Source organism: Tripterygium wilfordii, chromosome 21 (genome assembly GCF_013401445.1).
Source record: "Tripterygium wilfordii isolate XIE 37 chromosome 21, ASM1340144v1, whole genome shotgun sequence".
NCBI lineage: Eukaryota > Viridiplantae > Streptophyta > Magnoliopsida > Celastrales > Celastraceae > Tripterygium > Tripterygium wilfordii.
In genome coordinates this window covers 15,158,165-15,168,635 of record NC_052252.1, presented here as the reverse complement: position 1 = coordinate 15,168,635, position 10,471 = coordinate 15,158,165, and the positions used below count along the sequence as shown (strand labels likewise).

Genomic DNA, 10,471 nt, shown 5'->3' with positions numbered 1-10,471 from the left:
ATGACGTTAGCATTGTCGCAGCTACCACCAATACATATATAATATATGAATATATATATATATATATAAAGTAATTATCACATGAGAGTCATAATGTAAGGGTATATATTTACACCATTGATTTAAAACATTTGCGACCCAAAGAAATAAATCTCACTTATCATCTCAAAAGTCACCCATATATATATATGTTATTTAAATAAACAATTTAATGCATATACATAAAGTGATATAAAGGTAGTACTAGTTTTGTAATAAATAAGTTCCATATAAATAAAAACAAAAAAACAGATACGCTTTTGGAACAAAAAAATACATAATTTTTTGTGCTATAAATAATGAAGTTCGCTTCAACCTTTTCTGCAGAAACATACACCACCAACTCCTCATCAAATCATGTCCACAAAGCATAACAAAGTTTCCAAAAACAAGATGTCTCTACCAGTCTCTTCAAATAAGAGGAGCTTTGACGATGAGGAGCAGGTACTTAATTCAAGAAGGCTTCAATGTTCATATCCAATTCATCCGTATATTTTGCATACATGATGGATTCTAATGTTGTGGTGTTGTTGATTTGGTTTTCTTTTCCTTGTAAGAAGAAGGAGAACAAAAATCTGAAGCGCCTGAAGAAGGTGGTGGCAGAGTGTAGGGCGCAAACAGAGTCAGCAACAGAGTTCCAAAAGAACATGTTGAGAGATCTGGACCATATTAAGTCCGATCTCATAGGAATTGGCAAGATTAATCAGCCAGTGATCGAGCGGAACACGCATATTCTTGTGTTGCTTGATCTGCTTATGCTCGTGATTATCTTTGATGGGTCAGTTTCCTCTGTAATTCTCTGTTTACTTATTTTTCTTGAATAGTTTTTACGGGTTTCTTTATGGGACTCTCTGTTATTGCTAGTTAAAGGCTGCTGTAGCAGAAGGTGGAGGACGTTTTTGTTGATCTGAAGATACCAAAGGAAGACAGCAAGGACTACCACTACACCCTCCTTACCATCCTTTTCATTGTCATCACTACATGCTTTTATTGTGTAGCGATGGCTAATAAGATTGTGGGTTTTAAATTTTTAATGGTTTGGTATTGTATTAGTTTTCTTCATGAATTTCTTTTGGATTTGTACTGATTTGCTTCACATAAAGCAAATTATGTGAATAGACTCTCAAATCAAAGCAACAGGGGTGAAATGAAATCTGGGTGTAATAAGAACCTTATGTAAGATATATATACTGAGTGAAATCTTATTCATTTTGCTAATCAATTACTCACTTATAAAGGAAATAATTTGATTCGAATGAATCTAGTTTGAGATCAGGACAATTCAAGGAGAAAAAATCTTGAGGATAACAAGAAGGATAGCAACGTCAACAGAAACGGATTACGCCGCTCCACTACCATTAATAGAGACTACTAACGAAACAGGAGGAAAAGGGTAGCCGTCTTATTTCTGAAGACAAATATTGATCTAACGAAACCATCATACAACAGAAGCACCATAACTGAGTTAAGAAAACGAAAAAATGATAAAAGATTCAGTAATTGTATCCCAATTATTCCCATACCGACCGTTGAATTGGACGCACAAAATTCAAGTGAATTTGTGGATTCTATATGCCTCATATGATACACATAAAATTGTGTACGTACAAATCAACTGAGATAACGAAATATTATATATACCAACCTCAGGAATTTTTGTCATAAATGCAAACAAAATAGTCCACATCAACAAATTTTCGAGTTACATTTGACCAAACAAAGAAAAGTACTAAAAAGGCCCATTATCGTTATTTTCTAGGGCTGTCCACCGGGTGACTAAACCCGAACCGACCCGGGCCTTATCGGGTTAACCCGAAACAATTCTTATAGGATCGGGCCTTACCCGGCCCGTTAATCAGTTAACAGGGTCAGACCCCGGGTTTCATAATTGGGTATTTCCGGGTTATCGGCCCAATAAATTATTTAATTAAATTAATAATTTTAGTTTTATATATAATATATATGATAATGTTGTAACTAATTATGATTACCTGTTAACTAATATCAATTAACTTTAAGTCTGTAAGTTCTGTAACTATTAACTAATGTGATTATTGATTACATTTAGTCATTTACCTATTAACTAAACCCAGCCACCTAGGTCACTCACTCACCCTCACCCAGTCACCCTTCTCACCGTCTCACGTCGACGCGAAGAGATAACCGAACCAGATCGGAGATTGGAAAACATCGTAGGCTTCTTGTTTTCGCTGGTAAGGGATTGGCTTCTCCGTTCTCGCCTTCTCGGCTTCTTGCAGACTCACACTCAGCCACTCACGGTCTCGCACAGAAGCACACTCGCACAATCTATCAGTCTCTTGTAATATCTGGTTGATTTCCAATTTTCCATTCCTTCTGTTGTTCATTTTCTAATATTGATTTTCAATTTTCTATTCCCCTTGTAATCTCTGGTTTGATTCGCACACGCACAGGATGCCAATATGCCATTCATTTTTTTACCTATTATTTCTGTTCACTGTTTTAATTTAATGTCAATTTGTTAAGGCCCAAGGTAAATGAGTAAATGTCTAAAACCAACTAAATGGGCCATTTAAGTGTTAACTGTTAAGGGTACCGGGTTACCCGGTGACCCGATTCCCCTTAACAGGGTTGCCGGGAGGGTCGTCGCTCTGCCAAAAAACACCGGGTCGGGCCAAACTCGGTCTGATAACCCGGAACCCGGCCCGGTGGACAGCCCTCCTATTTTCAGTTAATAATAAGGGCTTCATGGCCCTAACTCTCAGGCCCACTCTGTCAACGAACAAGTGACCCAGTCCAGTGAGGTGTCGAGAGTCGAGAGTCGAGACTCGAGAGAGTTCAGTTGACTTGAAAGTACGAGACGAGACGGAGAAGGAGAAACGGAGTCTGGGTACCTAACTCGGAACTTGAAACCGTCGAAGAGAACCGATTCTGAAGAGATCGGTGTGGAATTCAAGTTGGATATCAGTGGCCAGGGATGTTGGTGGCTCCGAAGAAAGTAAGTACTTTTCTGGCACCTCTTACCTCGTATTTAGTTCCTGTTGGATTTGGCGATCAGGGTATCGTATTGAAGTTTGGAATGACTGCTATAATCGATTGGGTATCAGGGTATGCGTTGTATATGTTTTTGATCGAACCTATGAAGTAAAAATTTACGGAGTTTTGTTGGAGTGGTTATGGCTGTTAATCATACGTGGAATTGGTTTTGGGGTCAATGGTTCCAGATCAAGATATGAACTTGACATAAATTGCATTTGGTGTATAATTATATTGTGACTGGTTGTTCAGTGCATTCTCAATTGTGATCATCGTTGCTTCATGGCGTGTAAAATATCAAATTTGTATGAGGCATAGGTCATAGTCTCATAGGTGTTGTGTAATAGCCTTTTCTTCTTCACGTAGGCTTGAACTAAAGTTCACTCAGTTTATTTGGCTTTGTTTCCACTCCATTTCAAAGTTCTTAAACCTATAGATCAATCGAAACCGGAGGGAGAGCTTTAAATGGCTGGTATGTTACCTTCCTAATTAATTTAATTATTTACCGTTTGTTTCTGTTTTATTATACGTTCATGAAATATCTTCGGAATTTGAATATAAGTGTTGATTGCTTAAAGGGAAAAAGGGAGGAGAAGGACTTAAGAAGAGAGGCAGGGCTTGTGTCGTGGTGCTGGGGGATATTGGCCACAGCCCGCGCATGCAATATCATGCACTTTCTCTTGCCCGGCAGGTTGTTTCTATAATTCTGGTTTATATTTTAGTCTCTTCTTTCTTGATAATTCGTGATTGAGTTCCTTTTCCTGGGTATAGCCATTGCAAAACTAAGAAAAAAGAAAGACCTATCTTTGTTCTTCTGTTATTCTGTCCTAAGCCTGATTAAAAATTTTTAATGGCTGTAGCTGATACGAAAATAATAGGGAAAAAAGATAACCTCCTTTGTCTGTCAATCTATTGTTATTCTCATTGTTAGTTATTTTACGCATTTTATTGCATGGAGTTCTTTAGCTTCACATCTTAATTTTGGCTGAGAAAATGAAATATCTGTGTTTTCAGTAAATGCAGCTATTGGCGATCAAAGTTTATATTTTTTTTTGGGAAAAAACGTTGTTTGTGCAAGGTGAATGCTTTTTGAGTTTTTTTTTTGGTTTGACACTCTTGGAACAATTTATTAGGCATATAGCACCCGGTTTCAATTATTTAGACATATAGCACCATGCCGCTGTTTAGAATAACTGCTATTTGTCTTTAGCGAAGCCGCTATTCAAAACAACGGCATACTTTCTTTTTTATTTCTTACACTATTGCCGCTATTCACATCAGAGGCAATATAAATGATTTTTGTTTTTTAATGATGCCCTGTTTGGAACAGCGACATCACCTTGAAATGGCGGGCTTCCCAATTTTGTTCTTGCATGGCATCCTTTCTTCGAGCTCTCTTACATGCTCATATCTTGGGAAGTCATTCGGGAGTCGTTCGTTTATTAGTTTTGGCTTCACTCTAATGTTTTATCCTACCTAGGGATCATAGTATACAAGGTTATGCAAATGTGATGAGATCCAGTAATGTCATATGTACTTAGTAAACGTCTATGCTGATAAAAAAGTTGTGATAAAATGGATGATTCCAAATCCTAGTTGCTTGCGGTTGCATGTCTATCATCTGTGCATGGGTAGTTTGGAAGGAGACATACTCTACATGGTTTATAGCTTAAATCCCTGTCAAATAATAAAAGAACTGAAGCATATGATTTGTTACTTTCCTTTTACTCATGGTCATTATCTGCTGCCCCACCAAGTGCTTCACGCCTTGCTCCAGCAAAAGGTGCCCCATCAGCAGCTTCTAGCACATCAATGAGCTTGCCATATGAAGAAACTAACCCTACCACAGTGCCACCTCCAATATGATGGACTTCATCTCTCTCGGGGTGAACCAAGTAAGGAAGTACAAGAGGTGAAACCGGACTTGCCAAGTATGGATAGAGTCCATTTCAAGTGATGTGGCTGTTTGTCAAGTGATGCCGCTGTTCCAAACAGTGGCATCATTAAAAAAAAATTTCATTTATATTGCATCTGATATGAATAGCAGCAATAGTGTAAGAAATAAAAAAAAAAATGCCGTTGTTCCAAACAGTGGCATCATTAACAAACCAACAGCGGCTTCGCTAAAGGCAAACCATAGCCGTTGTTCTAAATAGCGGCATGGTGCTATATGTCTAAATAATTGAAACCGGGTGCTATATGCCTAATAAATTGTTCCAAGAGTGCCAAACCAAAAAAAAACTCATGCTTTTTTAGTTAGATATCATTTGGACATGTTCTAACTCCTAAGTGCTTTTGCTGTGTCATACTGTTGTAATGGAATATGGAAAATTTATCTATATATTCATACATATATATTTGCGTATATGTACATGTTATAATTTCATATGCACACTTCAGGTTCTAAATTACTTTGTGGTTCACATTAGCACAAATTGTTTATTCTTTGAGATAATTTTGCCTCGTGTACTGTATTTTGAAGACAACTTTTAGACTTTAGAGGAATACTGATGGGGATTAAAAAGAAATTTAGAAAGCTTATTATTGGCTATTTGTGCTTATTATCTTTGAAAACTCCATTTCTGAATATAGGGTTTAGATTCTGTAAAACTATGATCATAGAAAGGTGATTTTTCTTATGGTTGTGGTTGGCTGATCAGTGTGGTCTCTATTTCATTTTCAGGCATCTCTGGAAGTGGACATTGTTGCATATGGAGGTATTTGTTCCAGTTCCATACAGTATGCAGATAGATATTTTTAATCAGTTTGCTGCAATTTCAATGAATCGACCCTTAATGGTAAGTCTTATCTGCTTACTTTACTGTGATGAAAATCTTATAATTTTAGCATATCAACAGGTTCTGAGCCACATAAGGCAGTGCTGGAGCATCAATCCATTCACATCCACCAAATGGTATTTTATCATTTGGGAAAATTTTCACCGGGAGTATCTTAGACTCTTAGTACTTTCATTGTCAATTTGATTTACAAATTTTGTTCTTCTTGCATTTGGAATTTACAGAAACAGTGGCCAAGATTCCTACAGGCCTTACCAAAGATGCTTTATCCTTTGATGCTTTTGCTCAAACCATTATTCCAATTTCTGATGCTTCTCTGGTTTCTCTGTATTAAAATACCAGCTCCGGATGTTTTTCTAGTTCAGGTGAGGCTGCATACTTGCTTCGGAGAGCCAACATTTATCCATTTAAATTTTATGAGCCTCGTATTGTCCGGACATTTTTGTTGATCTTGCGTTTTGGGCTCCTCGTATGCATTAATTTATATTTTCTAGTGGGAATGTGTACTGATTCTCATGTTATATTCTCAATTCATATTTTGGAGAGCCAAGATCCTACTGGCTTTTGTCTCATGCTGTCATGCATATTAATACCTGGTGCATGCCTCATATCTGATTGATGCCTTTTGCTTCCAAAGAATCCACCATCTATTCCAACTTTGGTGGCTGTTAAATGGGCAAGCTGGCTGCGGAATGCCAGATTCATTGTGGACTGGCATAATTTTGGATACACTTTACTGGCTCTCTCGCTTGGAAGAAGTGGTCGATTCGTGGCATTATATCGTTGGTACAGACATCATTAAAATTTTCTCTGACAGGAACCTATGGTTGGGTTTTACCTAAAATATGAGTTTTTCGAACTTTCTCAGGTTTGAGAGGCGTTATGGAAAGATGGCAAATGGTGCTTTATGTGTAACAAGAGCAATGCAACATGAATTGACCCAGAACTGGGGAATTAAGTATGAATTTCGCTTCACCATTGAATAGGACTGTTTTGGACCTTTGGTTTCTCAACATGTATCACCAAATGTCGTAAAGGTTAATTGGTGGTCTCCTGTCTGTCAAACTAACAGGGCCATAGTTCTATACGATCAGCCTCCTGAGTTTTTCCGACCTACTTCACTCGAAGAAAAGCATAAGGTAACCAATATTATTGTCTCAATTTTCTTAGTTCTAATACTTGAACTTGGACAATGATAGTAAAATTGGGCTCAATTTGCAGCTCTTTTGCAGATTAGATCAACATCTTCGTCAGCCTCATGGTGTTCATGATTGTATTAGCAATGGTAACACTGTTAATTAAATAGATATGTCGTTTCTTTTTGTTTACAATTCAGTATGACCCTTCTGATTGTAAATTGTGCATTCCTGCACACCGCTCTTCCCGGCCTCTCCCCTGGCAGGAACCATCGGATTGGACAGCCATCTTTTAAGTGAAACTTTATTTACCACCCAAGTTGGTGCTGATGTTTTCTCAAAACCAAATAGACCAGCGCTTATTGTTAGCAGTACAAGCTGGTGAGTTCTTTTGTTTATTGATTTGCTTTCTCGTAAACAATGAATGATTACATAACAACTCTGACCAGCCAATGCAAATTTATATTTCTGGCCTTTCTAGTTGGCAATAAATTACCATAAAACATCAAATTTATTAAGGATATGCTACTTACTGTGCTTTATACACAGCCGTTTAATTATAAATAAATAAATATGTATTTATATATATATATATATATATTTTTTTTCTTTTTTCATTTAAAAAGGTATGCAAGGAAAAATATTTGAATAGCTTTAATCCTTTGTCGTTTCATACAATTGAATGCAAGTTGATTTGTGCTTTGTCTTGTGTGATTTAAATCACCCTTGGAATCAGCAAGGCAGCAAGTTGTTTTGGAAGTTGCAACTGATAGAAAACCGTTGTATTGTTTCATAGGATGGTACCCGTGGTTCACTCTAACAGGAACTATAACTGGTGTCATATTTGCATAACAAAAAAAATCCATCTAAGCATAGAGTAATTTAATCTACTCGAGTCAAAGCATTATAAGCTATACAATCACTCCAAAAAAAAAAAAACCAGATCCTTGAAGGGAAAAATGTAATCCTAGATTATAAAAGTCCCCCAGAGGAGACATCTACAAGGTGGACTATAAGGTGTCATATTTGCACTCGGCAACTAAGTACATGTTGAATCCAGAGTCAGTTCGGTAACTTCTGTTTTCATTTGTCAACTGTTTCTTGCCACCTAAAATTTGGCTAACTTGAGCTTTCTTCTCCTTTTGAAGTTTGGAAGCTTGAAATAATCCAGGTTAATAGATCAAAGAACAAAAATGTAAAAAAAAACTACTATCTGTAATACTTGTGTTACTGCCTATTGATTTCAAGTCTGACATCAGTAATTTCTTCATATATAATTGACTGAAGAAGGCTGATATGAAAGAGTGACAGCGTTTTCCAGGACGCCTGATGAAGATTTTAGCATTCTATTGGAGGCAGCAGTCATGTACGATAGACGTGTTGCTGCAATGCTGAATGAAAAGGACTCTACTGAGAAAGAGTTACTTTGGAAGGAAATGCATGATGGGAGGCATTATTCGTATCCTAGGCTGTTATTTGTTATTACAGGTGATAACTTTGTTTCATCCATTGTAGAATCAGCTTCTTTGTAGTTTGTCAATAGATGTATATCCGTTGCATGTTACACCATTTAAATGGGATACATGCAGGTAAAGGACCTGAAAAGGAAAAATACGAAGAAAAAATAAGACGTTTAAATCTCAAACGTGTGGCATTCCGTACCATGTGGTTATCAGCTGAGGATTATCCACTTCTTTTGGGTAGTTCATGACCAAACTGCTTTTATCTTTTTTCATTTTTTTTTCTGAACAAGTGATGTAATTTCTATACTCTACATTTACAGGATCTGCAGACCTTGGTGTGTGCTTGCATACTTCATCATCAGGGTTGGACCTCCCTATGAAGGTGCAACCTTGAACTTATCTTATGCAGTGGATACCTAAGTGATAGTATGAGCAATATTTCATATCTTAGAAACTTATCTGAAACTTATCTGATTTTATGTTCTGTTAAAAATTCCTGAATTCAGGTAGTGGACATGTTTGGCTGTGGACTGCCTGTTTGTGCTGTTGCCTACTCTTGGTAAGCCAACGTCAATTGTTTATTTCAACATGTGATGTGATGTGATGCTTTGATTCTCTTTATTGATTTGCATTGTTCTTGTTGTAATTGTATTCTTCCTTTGAAGCATCAAAGAACTAGTGAAAGTTGAGCAAAATGGCCTCCTCTTTTCATCATCTTCAGAGCTAGCTGATGAACTTATGGTAAGTTGCTTTCCATGGTTCTGGTCTTTTATTTGAGAGAGAGGAAAAGAAGCGTGGATGGAACTTAAGTTTGCATTGGGTTTTAATATTATAGCTTTAACATCAGTATGCACTTGCCAAAACACGGAGGGAACCATTGTGTTTCTTCATCTAAGTTTCTGGAGTATCTGTCACTCTAAGATGTCTAAACTCAGAAATGAAGTTAGACTAAACCGATTCAGATGAATCAGAACATTGATATGGAATAATAATTCAGTTTGCTTACTACAATGGCCAATGTGTGTCCTCCACAGATGTTGTTCAAGGGCTTTCCAGATGAATGTGATTCATTGAAGTTGCTGAGAAGTGGTGCACTAGAAATGGTTTCTTCAAGATGGGATACCGAGTGGGAAGAGCATGCCAAGCCATTAATATCAGAGGCAAGTTCGCTTTTATGCATTTGGCCTACTAATAACTTCTTATGCAGTGTATGTATTTCTTTGTATTTACCTCCTTGTTGATCAACCTGATCTAATGCAGTCAGACCTCTATTTGCAGGTCATGTCTCGGAATTCCAGTTGATTTCCGGTTTTGCCTTAAATTTGTTTGAAGCTATTATGCTCTGGTAAAACAAGTCCTGCTTTTTTCTTCTTTTTTGTTTGAACTTTTTTGCTGTTTATTCGAAGGGTGAGATGACAATACTTCAAGTTAGGTTTCTCCTTCATGTTGGACTGCAATTCTGATCGCTTCTTTCGTTCAAAATGAACCTTGTTTGAAACCAAACACTACAGAGTATTTGAATACCTCTTGTTCTTGTTTTTATCTATTACTGCAAGTCTGCTACTGAACAGCTGGAGTCATCCACTCATCCTGCTAAGGTGCTAATAGGTCTCCACTCTCTGAGTTATCTGTACAAGAGAATTAGGGCATCCATTCATTTTCTAATTCATTTATTACTCGTAAAGTCGTAATAAGCGTTTTTTTTGGCATAATTGCCTCACACCAATTGAAAGCTTTATTAAATCAAATATATTTCTGTACAACCGTAAAGAATAAATTGATTGTATTGCGTCAATAAGTGTCAGAATTATTATTTTGTATTTTTTTCCACTTAATTATGGACTAATTGTTATGAAATCGTATTAGTTGACCAATTTTTTGCTTCTCTTTTTAATTTGGTGTAGTTTGTATAAATAATTTTTCGTACTAAAAAAGTTTATTACCAAAAAAATCCGTAGAATTTTGTTTGAAGTTTTTTGGTTTATCGAGAATAACATCAAAAAATAATATCATATAAATT

At 36.6% G+C, this 10,471-nt stretch overlaps 2 protein-coding genes across 7 annotated transcripts; both read left to right on the top strand.

Annotated features, from left to right (window-relative positions):
* Nucleotides 1-361: 361 nt before the first annotated feature.
* LOC119989719 lies at nt 362-1,261 on the top strand. 4 transcript variants are annotated; one of them, XM_038835394.1, is made up of 3 exons: nt 362-483; nt 597-817; nt 910-1,261. In XM_038835394.1, the coding sequence occupies exons 1-3, from the start codon at nt 397-399 to the stop codon at nt 917-919; spliced, it is 318 nt and encodes a 105-aa protein (XP_038691322.1). In that variant the 5' UTR covers nt 362-396; the 3' UTR covers nt 920-1,261. The 4 variants fall into 4 exon arrangements, with proteins under 4 accessions (XP_038691322.1, XP_038691323.1, XP_038691320.1 ...); XM_038835395.1 differs by having other exon boundaries at nt 904-1,261; XM_038835392.1 differs by having other exon boundaries at nt 597-1,261.
* A 1,516-nt stretch (nt 1,262-2,777) lies between these two features.
* LOC119989996 (UDP-glycosyltransferase TURAN-like) lies at nt 2,778-9,997 on the top strand. 3 transcript variants are annotated; one of them, XM_038835795.1, is made up of 18 exons: nt 2,778-3,016; nt 3,421-3,526; nt 3,633-3,745; nt 5,738-5,771; nt 5,913-5,968; nt 6,077-6,217; nt 6,490-6,638; nt 6,721-6,810; nt 6,925-6,991; nt 7,074-7,137; nt 7,255-7,369; nt 8,310-8,476; nt 8,578-8,688; nt 8,772-8,833; nt 8,958-9,010; nt 9,117-9,192; nt 9,486-9,611; nt 9,730-9,997. In XM_038835795.1, exons 2-18 carry the CDS (start codon nt 3,520-3,522, stop codon nt 9,751-9,753), a joined length of 1,455 nt encoding a protein of 484 aa, XP_038691723.1. In that variant the 5' UTR covers nt 2,778-3,016; nt 3,421-3,519; the 3' UTR covers nt 9,754-9,997. The 3 variants fall into 3 exon arrangements, with proteins under 3 accessions (XP_038691723.1, XP_038691724.1, XP_038691725.1); XM_038835796.1 differs by having other exon boundaries at nt 2,784-3,016; nt 3,476-3,526; XM_038835797.1 differs by lacking the exons at nt 2,778-3,016; nt 3,421-3,526 and having other exon boundaries at nt 5,738-5,852.
* Nucleotides 9,998-10,471: the final 474 nt, after the last annotated feature.

Bases quoted from the DNA above. Each gene is read 5' to 3' on its own strand.
- LOC119989996 (XM_038835795.1), top strand. The intron at 6,218-6,489 runs GTGAGGCTGCAT...TTGCTTCCAAAG, and splicing joins CGGATGTTTTTCTAGTTCAG to AATCCACCATCTATTCCAAC. The intron at 6,811-6,924 runs GTATGAATTTCG...TCAAACTAACAG, and splicing joins ACCCAGAACTGGGGAATTAA to GGCCATAGTTCTATACGATC.
- LOC119989719 (XM_038835392.1), top strand. From the start codon at position 397: ATGTCCACAAAGCATAACAAAGTTTCCAAAAACAAGATGTCTCTACCA. The intron at 484-596 runs GTACTTAATTCA...TTTCCTTGTAAG, and splicing joins GCTTTGACGATGAGGAGCAG to AAGAAGGAGAACAAAAATCT.